This window comes from Mustela lutreola, chromosome 14, assembly GCF_030435805.1.
Source record: "Mustela lutreola isolate mMusLut2 chromosome 14, mMusLut2.pri, whole genome shotgun sequence".
Taxonomy (NCBI): Eukaryota; Metazoa; Chordata; class Mammalia; order Carnivora; family Mustelidae; genus Mustela; species Mustela lutreola.
In genome coordinates this window covers 47,088,835-47,112,381 of record NC_081303.1, presented here as the reverse complement: position 1 = coordinate 47,112,381, position 23,547 = coordinate 47,088,835, and the positions used below count along the sequence as shown (strand labels likewise).

General features: G+C 55.8%; 1 protein-coding gene across 6 annotated transcripts; it reads left to right on the top strand.

Moving 5' to 3' along the window:
* Nucleotides 1-3,548: 3,548 nt before the first annotated feature.
* TMEM9 (transmembrane protein 9) lies at nt 3,549-23,239 on the top strand. 6 transcript variants are annotated; one of them, XM_059146133.1, is made up of 6 exons: nt 3,549-3,648; nt 4,162-4,272; nt 5,368-5,459; nt 11,040-11,148; nt 13,503-13,634; nt 22,184-23,239. In XM_059146133.1, the coding sequence occupies exons 2-6, from the start codon at nt 4,198-4,200 to the stop codon at nt 22,334-22,336; spliced, it is 561 nt and encodes a 186-aa protein (XP_059002116.1). In that variant the 5' UTR covers nt 3,549-3,648; nt 4,162-4,197; the 3' UTR covers nt 22,337-23,239. The 6 variants fall into 6 exon arrangements, with proteins under 6 accessions (XP_059002116.1, XP_059002119.1, XP_059002121.1 ...); XM_059146136.1 differs by having other exon boundaries at nt 3,550-3,648; nt 4,162-4,263; XM_059146138.1 differs by lacking the exon at nt 3,549-3,648 and adding an exon at nt 3,653-3,733 and having other exon boundaries at nt 4,162-4,263.
* Nucleotides 23,240-23,547: the final 308 nt, after the last annotated feature.

Sequence of the window (23,547 nt, the reverse complement as noted above, 5' to 3'; positions counted from 1 at the left end):
CTTCAGCTCTGGCACAGATGTCAAGACCTGGCCCTTTCAGGTCAACTAATATTAGGGTTCATGGGGTAAAGGCAGGTACCAGAGAGGGGAAACCAAGGCACTGGGCTGTGGTCTAAGTTCCAGAGCTCCAAATCTAAGAGTAGGGAGCAAAGTGCAGGATGGAGACCAAGAGTCCCAGGAAGAAGCAGCAGGAAGCTCAAAGTTACCTTCAGCTTCATTCTGCTGGAGGCAGCACATTCCTGAGGTTGCCTAAGGTTCTATAGCCCTGTCTGAGACCCCCCCTGAGCCAGGGGTCTAGGCTCATTCCCTGGCTCACATCAACCCTCTGCTGTCATGATGTTCTGGCCCCAGTTTATCTTTCTGCTCTCCCTTCCCATTCATCTGCCCTGGGTTTGAGGTGAACTGAACTATTCACTCTTCTCCTACTGTGTCTTCCCAGGGCCAACTCTTTTCTCCTCCTACCCCTGAGCTACTCAGAATGTCCTTCCCCACCTTTACTGGGCTCCTGAATTCTGTTCCAAATCTTGTCCATCCTCCTGGCCGTATTTGTTTTCTGTTGTTGTAACAAATTACCATGAACTTAGTGGCTTCAAACTACACAAATTTATTAGTCTACAGTTCTGTAGGTCAGAAGTCCACACAGATATCCCTGAATTAAAGTGAAGTTCTTTCTGGAGGCTCTGGGAGTGGGGAGGCGGGCAGAGGGAGGAATCCGATCCTTGTCCTTACCAGCTTTAAATGTCACCCTCATTCCTTGGCTCACGGCCCCTTCCATCTTCGACTTCTCCTTCACTGTGTCATCTCCTTCTCGGACCACAACCAGAAAAGTCTTCTGATGTGGTCCTCTGACCGGATTCGGCTCATCTGGATAATCCCAGCTGCTCTCCTCAGCCCAACAAACTTCATTTAACTACATCTGCAAAATCCCTTTTGCCATGGGAGATACCCTAGTCACAGGTTCTAGGGATCGGATGTGGACACTTTGGGCAAGGCCACTCTTCTGCCTTCCACTCTGGCCCAGCCCCAGCAGATGTTCCCCACCATAGCTCAGATCACCTGGAATTGTAATTATGAGTGGACTTGTCATTTTCCTGCGATAAGCTTCAAGGTCCATGAGAGCAGGGACAGGGTGGTCTTGCCTAGTGACACATCCCTGGCCACTATCACACAGGCTGGCGCATGGTGCTCAACAGTATTCGGAGGGGAATACTCTCCTGTGACACCTCACTTTCTATTTTAAGTTATATCCTGACCATATGATTTCTCCTCTGTGAGACTACTCACTTCTTGAAAGCAGGGTTCACATGTGGCTTATCTCTTGCATCTTGACAAACTCGGCACATCTTTGTGAAATTGCATCGAATAAATAGGTTCAGACTCATGTCAACGGTCTGGTTCTTGAGCAAAGGGCACCGGGAGGAATGGGTGGGGATGGGGTACCCTGGGTCAACTTGAAAGTTTCTGGAAGAGAAAGGCTTGGGACAATGGTTGGAAAGAAATGAAGGGTAAGGATGGGCAGGGCTGAGGGGATGAGGACATCCTATGGGAGGACAGGTGTGAGCCAAGTCAGGTATGGGAAAGATGGCCGGTGGCGGGGGAGTAACCAGAGAGGAGATGGGGGAGGAGCAGAAATGGCGGCCAGGGCTTGGATGCCAGGTGGCAAGATCTGGATTTGATACGACAGCGTGGTCCTGGGGATTACTGAGCCATGAGTGTTGTGCTGAAAACAGGGTTGGAGGAAGACAGGATGGAAGCAGGAGGACAAATGAGGGGGGGGGGTGTATTTCAGGGAGTGAAGTGCTGGCTGTGGCAGGATGTAGGCAGGGGAATGTAGCTGTCCCACGGGGACACCTAGATAGACTAGATGTGGAGACAGGAGATAGTGAAGTTAAAGATAATTTGACACCACAGCCTGAGAAAAGCAGGATGATGGAGACCTGGCTTCCAGTAGGTGAGCAAGATGGTGAACTCAGCCTTGGGCACCTTCCGTGTTGGATATCAGAAGGGCAGGCCTCAGAGGTAACTGAGACTCAGCCCCATTGCTTTTGTCCCCGTGAAGACCCTCACCTCCACACAGCAGATGAATCGGGAGAAGGAGGGTATTTTTCCAGGGCCTGAAATGTCCTTTCTGCTCCCATGTGGCAGGCACCCTGCCTTTGCCCCAGCCCACTCACCAAAGCAGACATTCTGACCCCCACAACGAGCTCTCATTTCCATTTATAGATCCCTCTCCCACCTGGGGCTAGCCACTGTTCCTGGGGCTTTGCCAATATAGATTCATTATACTCCTATAACAACCCTGGAAGGTAGGTAATATTAGCCCCATTTGATGCATGTGGAAACCGAAGCTCCCCTAGAAAAGAAGCAAACCACCCACATCTTTACAACTAGGAAGGAGTGGGGAAACCAGGATTCATGCCCTAGTCATTGAGCTCACTGAGCTCTGACTTTGTCACACCATTGTGACTCTTGCCTGCTGTCCAGTGAGGTTTAATTTAATTCTATTCAATTCTGTTTAGCACACTTTTCCTGAGCGCCCATGAAGAGTACGGTGGTCTGCCAGGTGGAATTAAAGAGGCGTGAGACATGAGTAGGAGAAACAAATATAAACCCAACTACGTCCACACAAGGAGCCCACCACAGTCCGCAGTGGCTGAGAGGGATTTAATTCTGCCGGCACCCACCCCATATGCCGGTTCTAGCCCCCAACAGCCGGTGTGGGCCGCTCCCAGGAATCCCCACATAGAAGAGACCTTCTATCCAATCGGTCGTTTTTATAGATAAGGAAACTGAGGCCCAGAAAAGGGCGGTGGCTTTTCCAAGCTCACATAGCTGCTCAGTGGCCAAACCAGGGCCAAAGCCTGGGTGGCTTCATTCCATGTCTGGTACCCTGGACTCGGATGGCTCCTCTGTCCTCACAGCTGGCAAGAAGTTCACATCTGCCCCTCAGCACCCCAGACTTCCCTCCCTCCCTCCCCACCAGCTTCCCACTCCCCACTCCCCATGGTGGCCTTGCACACCTCGCCCCAGTCCTCCAGGTCCAGATAGCACTCGGGGGCAGAGAGACCAGGTAAGCAGCAGCTGAACCCGCTCCTAGCAGGCCCAGCCCACCACCTCACTGCCACCCCTGGTTTCCTTCTCCTCAGGGCGCTAAGTGAGGGGAGAGCAGAGGTGGGGCCTAGTTAAAGTCCTCTGCAGCAAAGATCTGCATCTCTAACTAACATTTCCAAATTGGGAGCGAGGACAAAGCCCTTAACTGGGTTTTTTAAGGTTATCGTTTTTATTACTAGCTTATAAAGTGCTTTCTCTTTATAAAACAACACGATGAAACACACTTAGCCCCTCTCCGGACCCCCGAGTTGTGTAATACGAGAAGCGGAGAAGCACTGCTGTGGGGGTTTTACACGCCACACAAAGGCAAGACCCTTCCTTGTTCCCGTCTGGAAGGTTGACGCTCCCTTTTCTTGTTTGGTCGGGTTTGAGAAATGCCTTCCTTTCCCTTGCGCGGGAGCCTCCGAGCCCAGCCGAAGGTGGGCCTTGTTACCTTGGTGATAGCGAGGTTGGGCTGAGAGGCCGCTCCGGCAGCCAATAGAGGCCGGGAGGGGGCGGGACCAGCTGGATCTTCTGCGGCGGCGGCGGGGCCCGCAGGTTAGCGGACTGGGCGTTGGGGGTGGGGTACGGGGGTCCCGGGGGCACGCGGGGGGTCCCAGGCCAGCCCGAGACCCCTGATTAGGTGGGCACTGGCCTTGGTGGTAGGATCAGGGCTCCCAGCCTGTACCCCGAAAGTTTTCATCGGGCCTTGAGTAGGGAGGAGCTGCTGGGCGAGCGGGCGGGCGGAGGCGGAGATGGCGGAGGGCGGTGGAACGCGCCGCGAGGGTCGGAGCAGGGCCTGGTCCTAGGAACTCCAGGCCCCCGGCGGCCGTGGTCCCGGGAGGAGGCCCCCTCTTCCCGGGCCCTCCAGGGAGGAGCTGAGGTGGATGATGGAGAACCGGAGACTTGGGGAGGGAAGGAAGTATTTGGCCACAGGGTTTTAGGAGGCCCTGGAACGCTGAATCCAGCCCCTCAGTCCATTCCTACGTCCCCGCGGGAGGACTCAGGGGCCGAGAGTGCCGCCTGTGGTGTGGCCGCTTTCCCCTTCTCGACTTCCTGTCTCTTATGCAGGTGTCCGGTCTGGCTGGCCTCCCAAGCCTGATCAGCATGAAGCTCCTATGTTTGGTGGCCGTGGTAGGGTGCTTGCTGTTGCCCCCAGCGCAAGCCAACAAGGTGAGGGAGGTGAGCCAGCAGTACCTCGTGCTCGACCACCGTGCCTGAGGACAGGGCCTCCGCCCCCTCACCCCCCGCTCCGAGAGGGGGCTGCTGCTCCGTCCCTGTCCCTCAGTCATCAGTGGACCATAGGTTCGGGAGTGTTCTCGCGGGTGCCACACCGCAGGCCTTTGTAAGGGTGGAGTGAGGGGAGAGGGGTGGAGCCCAGAGCACGGGTTCTGCATCAGACCAAACCTAGGTGGGATCCCAGCGAGGGAGTTTGTGTTTGGAGGAATTACCTAAGTTCCCCACACCTTCCTTTGCCCCTGGATAAAATCGGGGGTGGTTGTAATGTCTACTGGTCTACTTAAGCAGAACCAAGTAATACAGTTTGTGGAAATGCTCCTTCAGTGTGCAGTCCTACACAGCTGAGAGTTTCTGTTACCCAACCTAAGTGCTGGGGCTCCTGAGAAATTTCCATTCTTTAGGGGTAAATGACCCGGAACTGGCCTTGGGTAGCTCTGTGGAATTTAAAATTCTGAAGGTCACCAAGGTTTTGAGTAAGGTTGAGTCTGAGGGTTTGCTTCCAGCCCCTCTGGGGAATTCCTGATTGGAATGAAAGTATTTGTGGTGGTGTCTTATACCCATTTCAGAGAGGAGGAACATTCTAAGGGATTGCGTGGGTATTCCCATGGAAATGATCCACTTTTTGTGTACCCCTGACCTTTACCTCCCCCAGTCCTAAGCTCCGTAGTTGGAGATGGGATGGTGGTTGGGAAGGGGCTCACCTTTGCTGGACCAAGATGCACACAGCAGGTGTGGGGCCCAGTATAGAGGGCTATCACTTCCCTTGTCACACGCACACCCCCTGCTCTCAAGCACCCTACTAGGGAATGGCATCCCTAGGCAGCTTTCTGTGAGTCTCATTTGCCACCTGGACAGTTTCTGTCTTGAGGGTCCTATGATATTAGCATCCTTTTTGCAGAAGTCCTTTCTTTATGAACTTGGAGATGGGAGAGGTCAAGAGCATTTACATATGGAACAGGGAACTCAAAGTTGAAAGTCTTGCTAGAACCTGAAGCCAGGGACTCTGCCTACCTGCCTACCATGCACTTTCTCTTCCAGAGCTCTGAAGACATCCGTTGCAAATGCATCTGTCCGCCATACAGAAACATCAGTGGGCACATTTACAACCAGAATGTGTCACAGAAGGACTGGTAAGGCGCCATATAGGCTGGCTCATGGTTGCTACCACTAGTTGAAGTTACAAGTGTTCAGTGGGATTCTTGGATCCCTGGAGGATAAGCTTGCTCCTTCATTCCCACTAGAGCGTACAAGGGACTGTTTTGTCCATGGTCACACAGCCAGTTGGGAACAGGACCCAGGTGTCTTGAATTCTAGCTGAGGGGTTCCTGGTTAGAGAAGTGGATTTTGTTATTTTGCTTTGATTTGGGTGTTTCTTAGAAATGCAAAATGGTAACAGAAATTGGGCAAGGTAGATAGCGTGCCCACATACATAGGACCTTTGGTGTACTTTTGCAAAGCTCTGTTACGTGTGTTATTCTGTACCAGTGTCATTAATGCCTTGTAAGGTAGATGGGATGGATTGGGATAGGTAGTGTTTCCTTTTTATAATTGCAGAGACTAAAACTCAAAGAGGATATTTCAGTTATACTTCTGGAGTCCTGAATTCATTTCTGGATGCTTCCCTTTAAAAAGGAGAAAAAGAAGCTCAGATTCATTCGGAGAAAAGAGACCAGCTTGGGGAAGGGAGGTTTCAGCACCATATCCTAGAAGGAGTGGTGCAGGGGAGGCTTGAAGAGGAAAGGACTTGGAGACATCTGGTGGCTGGCAAAGACGAGGAGCAGTGCTGGCATGCTCTGGGAAGTGGGGCACATGGCAGTGGGCATCAGTTGTATTCAATGTGGTTTTTTAGTGTAGAATTGGAGCCAGTAGAAACAGCTTCAGGAGTAGCTTCAGGGAAACCGATGTCAGTGTGAGGTGAGGAAACATTTCTACTCCAGGCTATTTTAAGAGCTGGGAAGCCCCATCCTTGGAGAGATCTGAGCACAGATGGGGTGATTCTTTGCTAAGGGCACTGTGGAAAGGATTCGCATCACAGAGAGGGGGTGTCCCAGTCAGGTTCCCTGCTTGGTTGTGCGTTAATATCAGGTGGGCTTTGAGGAAATACAGATTCCCCGCACCACCTGCTCTCAAGATTTGGGGTTTCGTTGTTTTCTTTCTTCTCAGGTTTATTGAGATCCATTAGACATTGCACTGTAAGTTTAAGGTGTACAACCTGATGGTCTGATGGACATACGTATGGTGACATATTACTACGGTAAGGTTAGTGATTACCTCCATCACCTCCAATCATTACCGCGTGCGTGTGCGCGCGCGCACATGTGGTGAGAACATTTAAGATCTGCTCTTTTCACTTTCAAGTATATGATACGGTGTTAACTATAGTTTCCCTGCTGTACATTCGATCCTCTCCCCCTACTATTTGAATTCAGGAAATATCAGGGAGCAGGAGTAACATTTTCTTAAAGTTCCTTTGGTGGTTATGGGGTTGGTTAGCACGGCCTTTGGGAAATTGGAACTTCTCCAGTTCTGAGATAGTCGGTGATTTTCTGAGAGGCAGACTGGCTAGACATGTAGACTTGGGATCTGGCCTGCCCGGCTTCAAATCCAGGTTGGCCCCTTGTTCATCGTGTGACAAGTGACTTCTTGTCACAAGAGACAGTGTCACAAGTGACACTGGACTTGCTGTCCAGTGTACCTCAGTTTCCTCATCTGTAAGATGGATGGCAGTATTTTGAGTATTGAGAGAGAGTGTGTGTCTGTGTTTGCGCACACGTGCACACTTATAAATGCCTGTGTCATTAGAACGCTTAGGACAATGTCTGGCATGTAGTAAGTGCTGTATAAATGTTAGCTAATATTAATATATATTATCAGGCCTTGTTAGAGGTCACATAGATACTCATCATAAGACAGCCCAGCCCCAGAAAACTGGAGCTGCTTGCACAGCAGACTGTTTGCATCTTGTTTCGCCTGTCCTGATGGATTCACAAAGCTCTAAGACGTGAAGTCTTGGAAGGAGCCCCTGTGACCTCCTTGTACGTTGCAGTTATAGCTCAGATGACATGAGTAAATAAATTGAGAGACTGTCTGAGCCCCACAGCAGATAGTAAGGCTGCCTCCCAGAGGCAACAGCAGATTTTAGTAGCCCTGTCTCTGGCCCCAGGGGATAGTATGACCTGCAAACCCAGGCGTGGATGCCCGAGAGAAGGAAGTGCTGTCCAGACCTCAGACTAGAGTTTATTTTCTTCTCCTTACAAGTCAGAATTAGGGGATCCCCCAAAGAACAAGTTCACTTAAACTGTCTCCAAGTTCTCTTAAATTGAGAACTTGGGGACAGTTCCGTTAAGGATGGTAGGTGGAAACTGAGGCTAGGCAGGATTCTAGGACCCAGTGACAACATTGGTGACATCCCTGTAGTGGTGGGGTAGGGATTGACCTTCTGGCATGGGCCAGAAGAGACCAGTCTTCAGGTCTCTGCCACTGTTACTGCTCTGCTTCACCTGGGTCCGTGGCTGGGAGAATATTCGTGCCCTGTGTTGTGGGGAGCGAAGCCAGAACTGTCTGAGCTGCGGGCTTCACAGGTGACCTCATTTACGTTCCCACGTTGCTGGTGTTCTACCGTCTAGTGCTGGGAGTTTATAACCACCCCTGCAGGAGGGCAGAAACCCTAACAGCGATGCTCTGTTGGTGGGTCTGCCCAGGAGAGAACTGGCAGAGGCATCCCAGAGTGGGAGGGAACCAAGTAGGTTAGTTCAGTGTCTTTCTTACTTCTAGAGATCAAACCTTTCTAGAGACAATCCGCGTTGGAAACACAACATGTGAAACAAAATCAGACCTGGCACCGGGAGAGACCGGTCCCTCAGCCCCTCCGTCCACTGCCTTCTTGCCCAGTGGCTCCTGGGATACCTAAGGGAAGACAGCCTGAAAGGCACTGATGAGTCCAGCCTCTGTTTGTAAAGGAGGAAATGGGGACCCAGAGGGTATAAGTAAATTATTTGCCATCACAGAAGATGTGGCGGAGCAGACAATTAAACCCAGTGTATCTTTCTCTGTAGACCTCGCCCTTAATGTCCTCTGACCAGTCCTTGAAGTCTCTCAGTACCACCAGTCCCCCGGAAGGTAAATGAAATCCTTAGAGAACAAGATCATGTTTAGGGTTTTACCGACTTGCAAGAGGCCAGAGACAGCAGAAAGATTTCAGCTTTCCATTTACTGTTCCCCAAACCCCTTTACAGCCTATTCCCGTAACAGGATTCCAGTTTGAAGAACCTGGGTTCCCTCCTCCCAGCTGCCGCTGCCACCCCACCAGGCTTGCCCTTGGTGGGGAGTGCACATATCCCACTGCAGCACTGGAGTGGCCTTCCAGACCAGAACCCCGTGTGGCTCAGAAAGGGAGGCATCTGGTCCTCAGAAGGCTTATAGGGACTTCCTGGAGAACAGAAGGTCCCAGCAGTGATTATCAGTGCTGTGCATGAACTTGACCTTGTCTGTTAGCTCCTCCTGGAGGGGCAGCGTGCAGGTCTAGAAATGGTGCAGTTAGTTACATAGGAGACCCACTCACGCAGCAGGGAGTGATGTGGTGAAGTTGTTACCCAGGGGTGGAACTGGAATCATCCGGGGTTTAGAGGAAATCATGGATGCTACATACTGGATTTTTAAGGGGAACGGAGGCTTTTAGAGGACATCTCATTTTTATTTCCACACCTGATCTTCACATCACTTGTCTTTGATGCTTCTGCCAGCAACGCAGCCCAAGTCTGGAAGGACCCTGGGATAGCTCAGAACAGGCCTGGTTGTTTGCAGAGACTTGAAGGACCTATTATGCGGTGCTGTTAACTGTAGTCACCCGGCTATACATTCGACCTGCTGACCACAGGTCAAGGCCCCTGTGGGCCCTGTGGGCCACCACCAACTACAGGGGTGTTGCCAGTGTTGTCGCTGGGGCCTAGAATCCTGCCCAGCGTCAGTTTCCACCGACTACCCTTAATGGTGCCATCTCCTGGTTCTCCCCATTGACCCTTGCAGGGTTCCTGTCAGAGCTGGAAGGGCCTTAAAGGTCATCTGGTACAACCCCTGCAACCCGGAGAGGAGGACATAAGCGCAGAGCCCCAGACCTGGCTGTCCTTTGCAGTGTGATGCCTGGTTTGCCTCTGCGAACCTCTGAGAGTGTGGTTGACTTCCCCCAGTGGTAATGATCAAGGTTCATTCTCGAGGTCATTTGTTCACTGTGGTCTTGAACCGGACCTGTTGAAACCCACTGATCTGAAGAAGGCCGGGACTGATCGAGAGGCCCAACTAAAGAGCTGAGCACAGGCCCAGGCCCCCTGAGACAGAGCGTCACATGAAGGATGAGCCGAGGATCGGGATTTGGGTCCTGACCTCATTGTGGTGGCAGTGCCACTTTGCCCTCTTGAGCTCACTTCCCTCTTTCTAAACGTGGGGCCTGTGATCTCTAGCTCACCTGGGTCGGTAAAGGCGGGCTAAGTGGCTGCGCCCTCAGAACACCCTTGGCAGTAGCTTGCTCACTGGGCCTCCTCCCCGAGCCCTGCTCTGCCAGCTCTGCGCTGGGTGCTAAGGCCTCTGTCCTTAAGGAACTTAGCTTCTCCCCAGGGAGACCGTACAAATACAGGTGGGTTGACAGCACAGTTCGGTCAGTGCTGTGACAGGATGAGCGTGGGGAGCTGGCCGCTGTGGGGAGAGGTCAGATCTCTGGGCTGGAGATCCCTATACGAAGGACGAATAGGGATTCAGAGCCTGGGAAGGGGAGGCGGCAAAGCCGCGGATTCCGGCAGGAGGCAGAAGACGTGTCAAGGAGAGGAGCACGGCTCATTCAGAGAAGAGTCCAGATCAGCAGAGCTGGAGGAGGGCGTGTGGCGTGAGCAGTGGCAGGGATGGTAGGGAGGAGGAGACGCAGCCGTGGGCACCCCAGGGGCAGCAGCTCAGTGGGCCTCAGCCTAGAGGCCCTGTGGAGGCCTTGAGCAGCTTCAGACTTTAAGTGGGGGATGACGTGACGGGAGCTTCGTTCGCTCACACCGCTCAGCCGCCGGGTGAAGAAGGTGATACGGGCGCAGGCCCGATGAGAGGCGCGAGGGCAGTGGGGAGTCTGGGGCATTGGTCCGAGGACAGAACGATGAGACCTTGAGCTGAGACAGGACAGTGGGAGCCAATAGAGAAGGTGGGTCTTGGGAACTTTTAAGGAGGTAAAATCACGGGCATTTGGTGGCTTCATAGGTGAGGGGAGAACGGAGCGTCAGAGGTGGTTGCTGGTTTGGGTTTGGTCGGCGGAGTGGATGGTCGGGGTACTCTGTGCCGTTGGGGACATAGCCCTGGGAGCTGGGCCGGAGCGATGGAAGGTGATTGGGGAGTGTGAGGCCCCTGGGGGCTGTCTCTGTGGTGCCTGGTGGGCAGCTGGATGGAAGGGTGCCAGAGGGTGGTCCTGACTAGGGATTCCAGTCTCCGACTCCACTCGAGGCCTCCCCAGCTCTGACTTGGAGATCTTGGGACTGGGTGAGCCCCCGTGGAGGGGGCAGAGCACACCATGGGACACAAAGGCAGCTGAGGGCGGCAGGTCCGCATGTAAGTGCACTTCTGAGAGCTGGGTACTTCATGTGCACTTCCGGTGGATTGGTGGGTTGGGAAGGGGATTTTCACCTCCGTCTCCCCTCCAGCTGGTGGGCCTGCTCCCACCACCCCCGTCTGTCTCTTTCCAGCAACTGCCTACACGTGGTGGAGCCCATGCCGGTGCCCGGCCACGACGTGGAGGCCTACTGCCTGCTGTGTGAGTGCAAGTACGAGGAGCGGAGCACCACCACCATCAAGGTAGCCCGGGGCTCGGGGCATGGGCCCGTCCCACTCCCTAGCTGCCCAGCACCCTCAGTCTTTTCCTGTATCCTGGAACGTTCCAGTTGGCTGTGGGTCTGGCTTCTGGACTGGCTTGTCACAGACACAGGGGCCTGCTTCCCACACCTTCTTGGAGCCAGCTCTGTCCTCAGACATCTGTCCAGTGGCTCCTGTTACATGGGGGGCTGGGAACCTGAGAGCCGCGCTTCATGTCACTTTTTTTCCTCCTGTTCTTTCCAATTTCCCCCTTCTCTCTTCCATTCATTCAGTAAGCCTCTTTCAGTGCCTTTAAGTTCCAGGCAACATCCCAGATGCTGCTAACAGAGCAGTAAGGCTGCCCTCCCAGAACACCCCATCTAACTGAGCTTCCAGAATGGCCTCAGTCTCCCGAAAAGCCCCCCCGAGAGCTGTGCACCAGGGCATGGTGTCCACGTGGTGGGACCTGGGCAGGAAGGGCTTCGGCCCCGAACCTCATTCTTGCAGGCTATTGGGTGAATTTGGGAGAGAAGCAGTAGACCTGACCACAATAGCGAGTGAGGGTGGGGAGCTTGTCCTTTCCTCTGCCCCTGGGTGGGCTCCAAGGGACCACCACAAATGCTAGTAAAAGCTCATCCACCAGAGCCTCCCCCGGGGTCTCCTAGTCTGGGCTCTAACTCCTGAGCCAGGCCCCGCGTACTGATTTCTAACTTGAGCTCTTCCTGGCCAGGATTTCAATTTACTTCTGCCGGTCCTATGGAGAGTTTAAAAATAGCATCCAGAAGGGAATTGAGGAGTTTAACGGCACTGCCTAATCCCTCAGGTTTCTCCTTCTGAGGCTCAGGAGGGAGGTGGTGCTCCCTGCTATTGTCCTGCGCAGACCAGGGAGCTGGCAGCTCCTTCCCTGTCCTGCGGTCCTCTGTGTTCTTGCCTTTCTGATGGGAAGCACCTGCCTGTCCCCCCCACCTCAGTCTTCACCTCATCGAGCTGTGCAGACTCAACTCCTTTTATCTTCCCTCCTGAGCCAGCCCCTCCTGGAGCATCTTTCTCCTGCTCTGAACATGCTCCAGGGCCCACCCTCTGGGGACCAGATGGCTGAGACTGAATGTTGAGCCAAGTGTCGCCTCTCCCTGTTTGGCAGAAAGGGACTTCCCAATACAGGGACCTCATCAGACACACCTCCTAATCCCCCAGGTTTCCCTCCAGTCCTCCTCCCTACGAGCCCCCACCATCCCCCAGCTTCGGCCTGCTAGAGACTCAGCCTCCCTTCCCCTTGCCCTTCTCGGGGTATTGGCAAGAGGTCTGACCTCGCCTTATTTAAAGAGTTGTGAACACGGAAGCCCCAATCAGGGAGGAAGCTGGTGTAGTTGACCTTGACCTTTAAGCTGAGCTTTGACCTGAAAGTCCCAGGGTTTTTCTCTTCCTTTTATCGCTTATCACAGTCCCTTTAGGGCCAAGGCTGAAGTCACAGGCCAGTGATGGCCAGGCGTTGTGGAAGTAGAGAAAGCATATGAGCCAGTTAGTAAATCTGAGTTTAGGTTTAAAAACCTCTACCATTTGCTGACCTTGGGACCTAGGCTCCTGGTTCTCAGGTGAGTAGTGGCTGCCCAATGGGCACTTGGACACGAGCAAAGGTGCTTCTTTGGTCTCAGTAACAGGTGTATTCGTGATGCCACTGTAAGGGCTGTGGCACTGAATGTCTTGGAGAGTTCTGTCTTAAGTGCCCAGAGCTTCGCTCTGGGAGGCACTGAATTCGCCTCACTGAATCTGTCTTTGCTGTGAAATGGAAGTTACTCCAGCTTGTGGGATTCTGCACGTATGTAAGAGGTTTGCCACTCTGCCACTGGCTGTCACCTCCATGCAGGACCGCCAGCCTTCAGGGCACACCTTCTTGCCAGCCTGTCCCCCTCCGCCCATGGGTGTGCCCTCTCAGGACTGGAGCTCCCTACCCCATCCTGCTCTTGGCAGTGGGGAGTGAGCCCCCATGCCCTGGGGCTTGGCCTCAGGCCTCTCCCCCAGCGGGTTCTTTCCTGTTCTTACTTTGTGTCCCTTTGCTTTCCCCCCTTCCTTAGAGGTAGCCAGGTAGGCCCCATTTCCGTACTCCCCACCCCAGGAGCATCATGCCTTCCTTCACGATCTATTTTTATGTCCGCTGTTCTTGTGGGGTCCCCTCGGTTTAGAGCAGAGCTGATATATATGTAAAATAGGGCGCCCTGTCCCTTTTTTCTTTGCCTCCAAGCCTGCAGCCTCCAGGCCCTTCCCCAGTGTGGCACTCAAGACAGCCTCTGTCCCTGAATGCGTGTGGCCACCCTGGCCTGGGGTGTTAGTTCACAGGGCAAGCTGGCTCTCTCCCTTAGGTCATCATTGTCATCTACCTGTCAGTGGTGGGGGCCCTCTTGCTCTACATGGCCTTCCTGATGCTGGTGGACCCTCTGATTCGGAAGCCGGATGCGTACACTGAGCAGCTGCACAATGAGGAAGAGAATGAGGTAACCGGGTTTCTGGGTACTGGGGCCCTGCCAGTCCCTCTGCCCACACACACGGGGGTCCTGGGCTCCAAGCCTATAGGTCCCCAGGGCAGAACCACAGTAGCATCGTGGAGGCCCAGGCGGGGATCCGTGGCCCTCACCGCCCCCATGCTCCAGTTGGCTCTTCTCCTGTTCAGTGTCCTACACGTCACCCAGACTCCAGAGTTTTCCTCAGCAGGGAACGGATGAAGCAGGACGTTGCCCTGCAGTGTTGCTGATGTCTGGCATCAGCCTCCATGTATACGTTGGCAGAGCCCTCTGTCCCTGTCATGCTGCCTTTCCAGGCTGAGGGGAGACGGACCAAGCTGGGCCAGTCACATGTAGACAACCATGTCCTGGGTGCTCAGACGCTGGTGTTGAGTCGGTAGACATGGAGAGAGCAGGTTTGTCCTGTAGGGACTCTGTGGACATCTGTTGAGTGCCTGCTTGAGGCAGAGCGCAACCTGGGTGCCTTAAGGAAAAGTCGGTCTTTAAGGGCCAACGAGGAGTAAGGTCGACAGCGGTGCTGAGGTGCTTGAGGAATCTGGAGCATTTCGAGGCTAAGGTAGGCATGTAGGAGTAGCATCCAACAGAGCCGGCCAGATTAGAGCAGATTATTATTGGCCTCTAATGTCAGGCTAAGGAATTTCAGTGCGATTAGATAAAGAAGGTGGGGACCCATTGACTCTAGGCCACCTGCAAATGCCTCAGGTCAAGGTTGCTGGGGGTCAGGCCAGGCCCGGCTAGCAACCACTGTCATCCTCCTCTATTTGTCCCCATGCTGAGGGGTTACAGGTGCCCTGCACAGGAAGCCCTCGGTGGGACAGAGGAGGGTGGTGGTGAACGGCTCTTGTTGGGAGCGAGAGGCAGTGTGCGTGCACAGCTGGCCCGGCAGGGGTGCGATGAGCGGGCTGTGTACTGAGTCCTCACCCCTTGTGCCCGGAGCTGTCCCCTTGTGGGACCACACAGCCCCCACAGTAGCCTCAGAGCGGAGGTACCTAGAGGCAGGGCAGCCCTTACTGCCCCGCTGCCCTGAGGACAGTCTGTGGGCAGTTGGAGAAAGCACAGAGCAGTCTGTCAGCACCGACCTTAGTGCCTACCTGCTGTGAGAAGATGCTGGCACAGAGCAGTCTTTCAGCACCGACCTTAGTGCCTGCCTGCTGTGAGAAGATGCTGGCACAGAGCAGTCTTTCAGCACCGACCTTAGTGCTTGCCTGCTGCGAGAAGATGCTGTGTGTCTCCAGGCTGAGGGTGGAGTGCGCGAACCTGCACACGTACAGAGGGGCTGATAGGGTGATGCCTCTCAGCCACGTCCTGGGAGAATAAGTTGAAGCAACTGAGGCATGTTTAGCTTGAAAAAATACCAAACCAAACTCGAGGAGGTTCAAGATAGCAGCCTTCCGATGTTGGTGGAAGAGAGCTTAGTCTTACCTCAGTAAAGCCAAGGGTACAAGGACCCACAGTTGGGAGTTAAAAGGGAGATTTAACAAGAGTCTTAGTGACTCCTTCTTAGTGACACAGTTAGCTTAGTGTCACTTAGTGACACAGTTGATGATGGGTTGGGTGGGTGAGTGTTTGGGGTCACTAGAAATCACCAGGCATCAGCTGAACTCACAGTTTAGACCAGTCAGGCACGGGATTGGAGATGGGAAAGGTCGGATCTCCCACTGAGAGGGTCCTAGGCTCAGATCTCTGTGTGCAGCCACTGGGTGTCGTGGGTCTGGGCCGGCACAAGCACTAGAACGAGGCTGGCGAGGAGAGAGGCCGGGCCATCACACGGGCTCTGTTGCTTATCCCGGGTGTGTGGCTGGACTGTTCCTGGCCTGCCCCCAGTCTCCTGCTGATGTGAGTCTGGCCCGAGCAGGAGCAGGGAGGATGGGCCTCGCCCCTTGGAGCTGGGGCCTGGGGGGTTGGCACTGGCAGTTGGGTGGTCTGTGTTCAAGAGGAAACCTTGCGTGCCTACCTGGTTATTAACGTGCGGTAATAGCAGCTCTGATGGGGAGGAGCTTCGCTAATAACACTCGGCGATTAGGGGTAAGGTGGTAATTGCAGTCCTGGCCGGGGGAGTAATTGAGAGATGTGGCCCGTGATTACACAGCCCATACTGCGATTGTTCTGGAATGCATGGCTCTTGGGCATGGCCTTGTTTTGTCTCCTGCCGTCCTGGATGTGGTGCCAGAGGGGAGGGCAGCCTGCTATCTCTGGGTCTGGGCCCAGGCCCCTCTCTCCCAGGAGACTCCGAGGCTTAAGCCAGAGCTGCTTCTATTTGTGTGAGGGGGCACTCAGGGGAGAGGAAGGGTTGGATGTGTCCATCCAGTTCTGAGAGTAGATCTCCAATCCAAGGGTGTCCATTCCCTGGGTGCAGACTTTGGCTGAGTAAGGAGGATTGTCCTACCAGGAAGTGCTGTCGGGCCACATATCCTCAGGGCCTGCAGGGGTGGTGGGGGCACCGTAGGCAGCTCAAGCCGAAGCTGGCAAGCCCATGTACCCACTGTGGGGGAGACTCCCGCCCTGGGAGTGGGGGGCGATGACACCCCCTCACCTGCTACCCCGATGTTCTAGAAGGAAATAAAAGGTGTTGAGTTCTGATGCCCTTGACCTGAGGCGCAGCCATCTCTGCACAGATACGTGGTGGATGGGGCAGAGCGCAGCTCCCCGGTACCTGGAGGTGACTAAGGGACCCCCTCGGGGCAGCTGTGAGTGGAGTCTGCCTACCAGCTTAGCACCCTTAGCAAGCGTTCGTCCCAGCACTTGGCCTAGCTCTCCATCCCCTCACGTCATGATTCCGTGCAGGGCCCCCACCTTGGGCATCCCTAAGTCATCCCTCCTGGGGGTTCAGCAGATCCATTTTTCTCCCATGCATGGGGCTTCTCCTCTTCCCGCTGGCCCCTCAACTCTACTATGTGGGTTTACGGAGCTCAGGTCTGCCCTGGGGTGTTGAGGCCCCAAGACAGAGCCCAAGCCAAGTGAATGAGCTGGGACGCGACGGGCAAGATCAGGAGTCCAGCCGTGGCCGTCAGGGAGAAAGCAAGGGGCTTGGGATGCTCTTTACTAGACAAGGACTGGGGACTTCTCTTCCGGTTAGTCTAGGAGGGAAGGCTTCCTGGCAGGGGGGTCTTCCGAGCCAGCTCAGGGAGGGCATAGGGAGAGTGACAGCTCAGCTGCTCTGGGGACACTAGGATCAATAGATTTCATCTCTGCAGAGACCCAGTGGCCCTAGCCTTGTATGGTGGCGGGGGGGAACTCTGGTGACCCACCTGTCTCGGTGTACAAGGGGTAGTGGGGTGGCATGGGGGACAAGGAAAGCAGGTCCCGAGGCCACCTGGCCAAACAGCGATAAAGCCAGGGCTGAAGCTGTGTCTTTGGGGTATTAGTGGTCTGCACAGTGTTTCCCTTAAGAAGGAAGCGAGAAGGATGGGGTCTGCCCTGGGGTGTAAGGGATGTAGTGTTCGCTCCAAAAAGAAGAAAGTTGGAATGGGACCTCTCAGGTTCTTTGGAAGTTTGCCCAGGCCCGTGTAGTGTAACTCAGTGACCTTGAGGAGGAAACTGTCCAGGCTTCCTTGCCCCTGCCCTACCCCCTACCCCAAGTCTGGGATCCAATCAGACATGAGATCTGGGGATTGGACCACTTCCCAGGTTTGGGGGCCCTTGGCTCCATTCCCCCAAATCCTGTAGCCAAGAGCTCTCCTGCCCTGGGGCGAGAGGTCTGGAAGAGGAAGGGAGGCCTCCCCCACAGCCCCAGCCCCAGCGCCCAGGAGGGAGATGAAAGCCTGTCGTGTTCCCTTTGAAAGTGCTGGCAGGCCTCAGTGGGCCCTGATTGCTGAGCGCTGCCTCCCCTGGGATTCCGGCAGCATTAGGCTTAATCCCCAGGCTCAGACACCCTTTGAAAGGAGGAAGCAAGCGTGTTTGCTGGGACAAAAACGGCAAACAGAGCTTTTTAGATGTACGGGTTTGGCCCTCTTTGAAGAGCGAGAAATAAGGTTTTCTATGAGGCTCTCAATGTCTCTGCTACTTGGAGCGTGGGCCCCCTGAGCTCTCAGGGGTCCTCAGAGCTCTCAGCTCTCGGGGTTGGGTACGGTTCTCCCCACCACCCCCAGGGTGAGAGGGATGTGTGGAGAACCCAAAGAATGGTGGTGGTAACCCGGGGTCGTGATGGAGCCGGGGTGACGAGAAGGCTCAGGGCTTCTGGGACGGCCTCCCTTCCTGTCCAGGGCTGGTCGGGCAGCATCGTGTGCCGAGGGCCCTCGCCCCGGGAGGCTGGCAGAGAACCCTGAAGGGGACACTGATGGGGACAGTTCTCTGAGGACGGACAGAAGAGTGTGTGATTCAGTAGCCATTTCTAGAGTGTCCGGTGGGAGGCTCCCAGCACCATTGTCAGGAGAGGGCGTTAGAACCACAGCTCTGGGTCCGACTCCAACTCTGCCGTTACTGGCCGTGGTGCATGATCTCTGAGTGTGCCTTTCCCCGTGTGGATTGGCTTTAGTTGTTCTCACTGCACCTCACCGTGAGGATGTACCGGCCAGCTTGACAGGTGTTTGTTCCTCCTTAACTATGAGAGATTCGGTAGGGTCTGAACACATCAGCAGCGCGGTGGTTACTGGCGGGGAGGCCTGGCGCAGCTTGAGCAAAGGCTGGGCGGTGAGGGGCTGCCGTGTGGACCGGGGGCGCTGCGGAGCTGGGGCCACGGGGGCATCAAGGCCGGGGGTATGTGCTTCAGCCAGAGCAGGGGCCGGGGTGCTGTGCCCACACGGGTTCTATCTGTGGTCGCCGAGTCAGCAAGCAGGATGTCTGCGGGGACATGGCATTGTGGGCTGTCTTAGGAGGGTGGCTGGCAGGTGTGGGAGTCAGAGCTCTGCCGCAGGGAAGCAGTGGGGTTTGGCTGCAGCAGGAAGGATTTGGATTAAACTTGGAAAACTGAGGGAGGCCATGTAGTCACCTTTCGGGAGGGCTTTGTGCCCGGGCCATTCCGAGCTGTGTGAGCGGGTGAGTGACGGCGCTGCCTGTCCTGCCCCCACTCTCAGGACTGGGGAGGGCTGGGGGAGTGCAGCTCTAAGTGGCAGTTCTTTCCCTCCGTCCCCTTGTCCTCAGCCCGGTGCTGGGTGCTGACTTGGAGGCAGTGCTCCTGCATGGGAAGGCCAGCTTTCCTCCGGGCCGTGTTGATGGTGTTCGTCAACTCTGGCCTGTGCACACTAGGATTTGGGGCCTCCCAGGCCCAGAGAGAAGGGTCCCCGATCCCCAGTGCCTTTACCAGCGCTGTGCACTTATTCTGACCTCTTGGAAAGATACTGGCTTGCTTCTTTGTTTTTCCATGTTGGCTCTCTCCTCGGAGCCACCAGCCAAAGAAGCAGCCAGCAGAGTGCTGGGGCGAGAGAACACAGACATGGGTTCCAGCTCCCACTCAGCTGCCACAGGGCCGTGTGACCGGGACAGCGAGGGGACTCCTCTCCCGTGGCCTCAGCTTCCTTGTCTGCAGACGGGAGTAGTGCCACCCAGTCCCCCCTCGCCTGGGCATAACCCACGTCAAGTACTTAACAGAGCCCCTGGCACACAGTGACACTTGTCATCACCATGCTATTCTGGTCCCTTTGGGCATCCCTTGACACCCTGTCAGGATCCAGGTGCCTTCCTCCGCTCTGAACGGCCCTCCTGCTGCCCTGTGTTCCCCAGAGCCCCCGCCTCAGAGGGAAGAGGCTCGACGTGGTGCAATTTCTCTCCGGCCTCCAGCTGCCGTTCTGCAGCAGAACAGGCACAGATGAGGCCCCACTCTGGGCTTCTCTAGAACAGACGTGGAAGCTCTAATACCTTTTAATCAGACTATTAGCAATGGAAACACGGAGCCTCTCAGCGGCAGCTTTCCCCCACTTAGGAGCTGTTTGTTAAGACTTTACATGAAGGGGAAACAAATGATGCTGTGGTCATGCGGTGAGTTTCAGCGTGTTCCCTAATGCTCTGCTCTTGGCTTCCCCTGCCTTCCCCTCCTCAAGACGTTCTTTGGAGCTGCAGAGCCGACAAGGAGGAGCTGGGCTGGAGCTGGCCCATCCCTCCCGGCCTGCCTCCCGGGCTCACACTCCGGCGCTGCTCATGTGACCCAGAGGGACAGGGATGAGAGGTGGGGAGGGAGAGAAACCCCTTGGGCCCCCGAGGCCAAGACAGCAGGGAAGGGGGCCAGCTGGCCAGCACAGCCAGGTCCCAGTGGGCTCACAGTTTCCCCAGGGGGACTGCAGTGCCCACCTCCCCTCCCCGGGCACCCAGAGGCTTGTCCTTGACCCCCCATAGCTCCCAGCTGGTGCATCCGAACCAGGAAGGGACAGGATGGACAAGTGGTGCGGGGCCGTGGTCCTTCTTCAAAGGCAGCTCCCTCGAGCAGTGGTCTACTAGCATCTTCCCCTTCCTTGCGCCTCGGAGACCCCAGAGCTGGCGTGTGGCGGGAGGAGCTGCTGCTGGGAACTGAGCGTGTGCTGTGTGCCGGGTGCCGCAAGACACTCTCCTTGCATGGCCTGCTGGAGAGGCAGCCCCGGCTGTCCGCATCCCACTGATAGGGAAACAGCTCTGAGAATGAGCTAGCTCGCCCGGGGTCCTGTTCCGGCAGCTGTGAGACCAAGATTCAGAGCCGGGTTTGTTGGATTCCATAGTGTTAGCCCCTGAACTTAAGTGCAGGGAGGAAGAAAACAAAACTTTTCTTGAGCTCCTGCTCTGCGACCGCCAGCATCCCGAGAACTTGATGTATATGATTTTATCTAACCTTGTCGTACCCGTCTTCTCCTCCTAAACCGTGTTTTCAAAGTACGGGTTGTAAGCCGTTAGGTCGTGAGATCAGTTGTGAGTCATAACCAGCGTTTTTTTAAAAACGAAGAAGAGCAGAGCAGGGAATATCAGAATGCCTCATACTAATGGTCTCGTAAAACTTCTCTATCCTGTGTGCGTATGTGTGTGCACACCCACGGGGTCATTGGGTGCGTGTCTTGCCTGCGGACAGTGCAGTCACAAAAGTCTGGAAGGACTGGCTGTATTAAATTGAAGCTTGGAGAAACAGTCACTTGTCCAGGGACCCAAAGCCGCCAGGTGGCTAAGGCTATCCTTCTGAGATGGGCCCCCAGCGGGGCTGGGGTGAGCTGGGATCTGAGGCCTGGAGAAGTTGGCCCCTGGGAGCCCAGCCCTAGAACACAGGAGTCCGACTCTGGGCTCAGTGCGCCCCCTGCCTGACGCTGTGGGCACCTGCGTGCTTGGTGTCGCTGGGCTCCTCAGCTCTGCAGGGCCCAGGAAGCCTTCCTCTGGGCCCTGGACCTGGGCCCCAGGGAGGCAGTGTCCCTCACGAGACAGTGACTCAGAGCTCTACGGCAACGGTGAACTATCTCCCAGCCTCACCCCTAGCTGGCCACCTCTGCAAGTGCCAGCTCTCTCTGCCTTCCCTACCTCTGCCTACCTCCCCCCGAATTCTCCCCAGCTTGGCAGCTGCAGGGCGACAGAAGCTGTGCCAGCGCGGGGCATCAGAAGCAGAGTTGCATTTACTGGGCGGCTCTGGGCTTAGAGAGGTGTGCTAATCCCTTAAGAGATGTGTGGCAGGAGATGAGAGGCAGGGAGAGCGAGGGAGGAAATCCCCACGGGGGTGTGGGCCTGGCCCTCAGCTCTAATTCCCCCCAAAGATCAGGTTGGGGTCCTGCAGGAAATGCACAGGCTCTGGAGCTTCAGAGGCAGGCAGGTGGTAATTAGGAGAGCTGCTGCTTTTTACAATGGGAGAGGTTCTGAGAGCAGAGGAGAAGGGGCTCAGCAGGGCACACACAGAAGGAGCTGAGCCACCCTAACCCCTCTCAGAGGAGAGGGGCCAGGGCAGGCTCTGGAATGGGAGTGCTGGGGTTGAGTCCCAACCCTGTCCGACTCCCTGAGTGAGTGACATCCCTTCTTTCAGCTGGGTGAAAGTCAGGGGCAGTCAGCTGGGTGTCCCAGCCACTGGCGGAGCAGGTCCCCTGCAGACTCCTCGGTGGGCCCGTCTTCCCCGCTGGCACGCATGTGCTCCCTACCCAGGGCAGCTGGGCCTAAGCCCCTTGGCCTCCCAGCTGTCCCTGGGCCATGGTTGGCAGGACAGGGGAGTTCTGCACTCTGCTACCCGCGCTGGGGCACACTGGTGCATTTCCTGGAGCCACAAAGGACATCAGGCTTCTGCGCTGACCCAGTGAGGTCCCAGTCCCAACAGTCAGTGTGTTCCTCCTGAGGGTCAGTGCCAGTGGGGTGCAGCTGGGGACCTAGCTTGAGCTACAGCCGTGTGGTAACTGGAGCCCCAGATCATACTCCTCCCAGAGTGTCCCTGTTTCCCAGGGCCTGCCCTGCACATTCTCCAGACACCGAGCCTGCCTCTGGCCTGGTGTGTGGGACAAGGCCCTCCGGCAGTGCGAAGCTGGCGAGAAGGTCCAGCCTCCCAGTCTGAGGGGCTCAGCCTCTGGGATTGCTCTAAAGACATTTTTTCTGCGTCAGGCTTCCGAGACCCGCCCTGGCTCACAGAGCTGACTCTTCTGTCCTTTTTCTTCCCGCTGCAGGACGCCCGCGCTGCGGTGGCTACCACTGCCTCCCTGGGGGGCCCTCGCGCCAACACCGTCCTGGAGCGCGTGGAAGGCGCGCAGCAGCGGTGGAAGCTGCAGGTGCAGGAGCAGCGCAAGACAGTCTTCGATCGGCACAAGATGCTCAGCTAGGCGGGCCGCCGAGCTTGGGCCAAGGACCGGAGGCCACGGCCAGCTTCCCATGCTGGACGGAGCCAGAGTTCCCTTCCCCACCCCTTGGTGCTGCCCTTCCCGGGATTTCTCTTTAGAAGCCCGTGGCCTTTTTCCTTCTCCTCCCTCTCTTTAGAAAAGGTACAGTCAGCTGGTTGAATCTGGGAAGAGTGCTAGGGTCCCTGATCTCGGCTTTGCCAGCTCCAGTGCTTGGGCCTGAGGGGATGGGGGTGGCAGGCCCGGACAGAGCAGCGATGTGTCAGTTGGCCTTAGGATTGGAACGGTCTGTACCTCCTTACTTTTCCCACTGCTACTCCTCCAGCTCCAAATCTTGGGAATGTCCTTACCCTTTGCCGGATAGAGCTGGGTCCTCAAGAGCTCAGTATGCGGGAGGAAAGCAGTCAGCATGTGCTCTGTCTCCGCCATGGGTCTTCTGGCCACCTTCCTCCCGACCCCGATACCTCAGCCCCAGCTCAGCCTGGTTCTAGCCCTCAGGACGGCTCTGATGGGACAGCTGACGCCACTGAGCTGCACTGTCTTCAGGGCACATCCAGACACTTGCCCCCCCCCCCCCACACACACACACGCTGTTCCACCAACGCACGGCAGTGCCGCTGCGCCTTGCTCCCTGTGACCCCTGGCCCCTCACTCCCCACCCAGGAGGCCGGGCCAGCCGCATGTCCCCAGGTCTGTGGTTGTTGAGCCAGACAGTTGGTGGGACCATGCGACCAGGAGGTGGAGGCAGTGGCTCTGAACACCACGGCTCCTGTCCTGGGACTGCCACTCCTCTCTGAATTTCATTGTACCAGTGCATGGAGAGAAACGTTTGTCCTTCTGTTGTCTGTAAACCAAGGAAGCCATCATTAAATTGTCTTATTTCTCTCACTTCCTGGATTTTAGGAGATCTAGAGAGCTGGGAGTGTTTCACAGGTCATCTGATACATGCTGTGTCCCGGAGAGGGGACAGAGAACCTGGTTCTTACTAGGTCTGGGCAGAGAAGCAGAGCCTAGACAGTCCTGGGACAGCGGAAGGGCCCACAGTGGGCTCCTGCAGAGGCCCAGGGCTCACCAGGATTCCCGCTTGCTTGTCGGGTGGGGACTGCTCCTCCCAAGCTCGCTCCACTGACCCTGGGGAGCTGCCCTGAGAGCTGACTTGTGTTTCACCATTGTGGGAGATTCCCCCTTAAACTCTG

Coding starts and splice junctions, on each gene's coding strand:
- TMEM9 (XM_059146133.1), top strand. CDS start 4,198: ATGAAGCTCCTATGTTTGGTGGCCGTGGTAGGGTGCTTGCTGTTGCCC. Junction 5,460..11,039: donor AATGTGTCACAGAAGGACTG/GTAAGGCGCCAT, acceptor GTCTCTTTCCAG/CAACTGCCTACACGTGGTGG. Junction 11,149..13,502: donor GGAGCACCACCACCATCAAG/GTAGCCCGGGGC, acceptor TCTCTCCCTTAG/GTCATCATTGTCATCTACCT.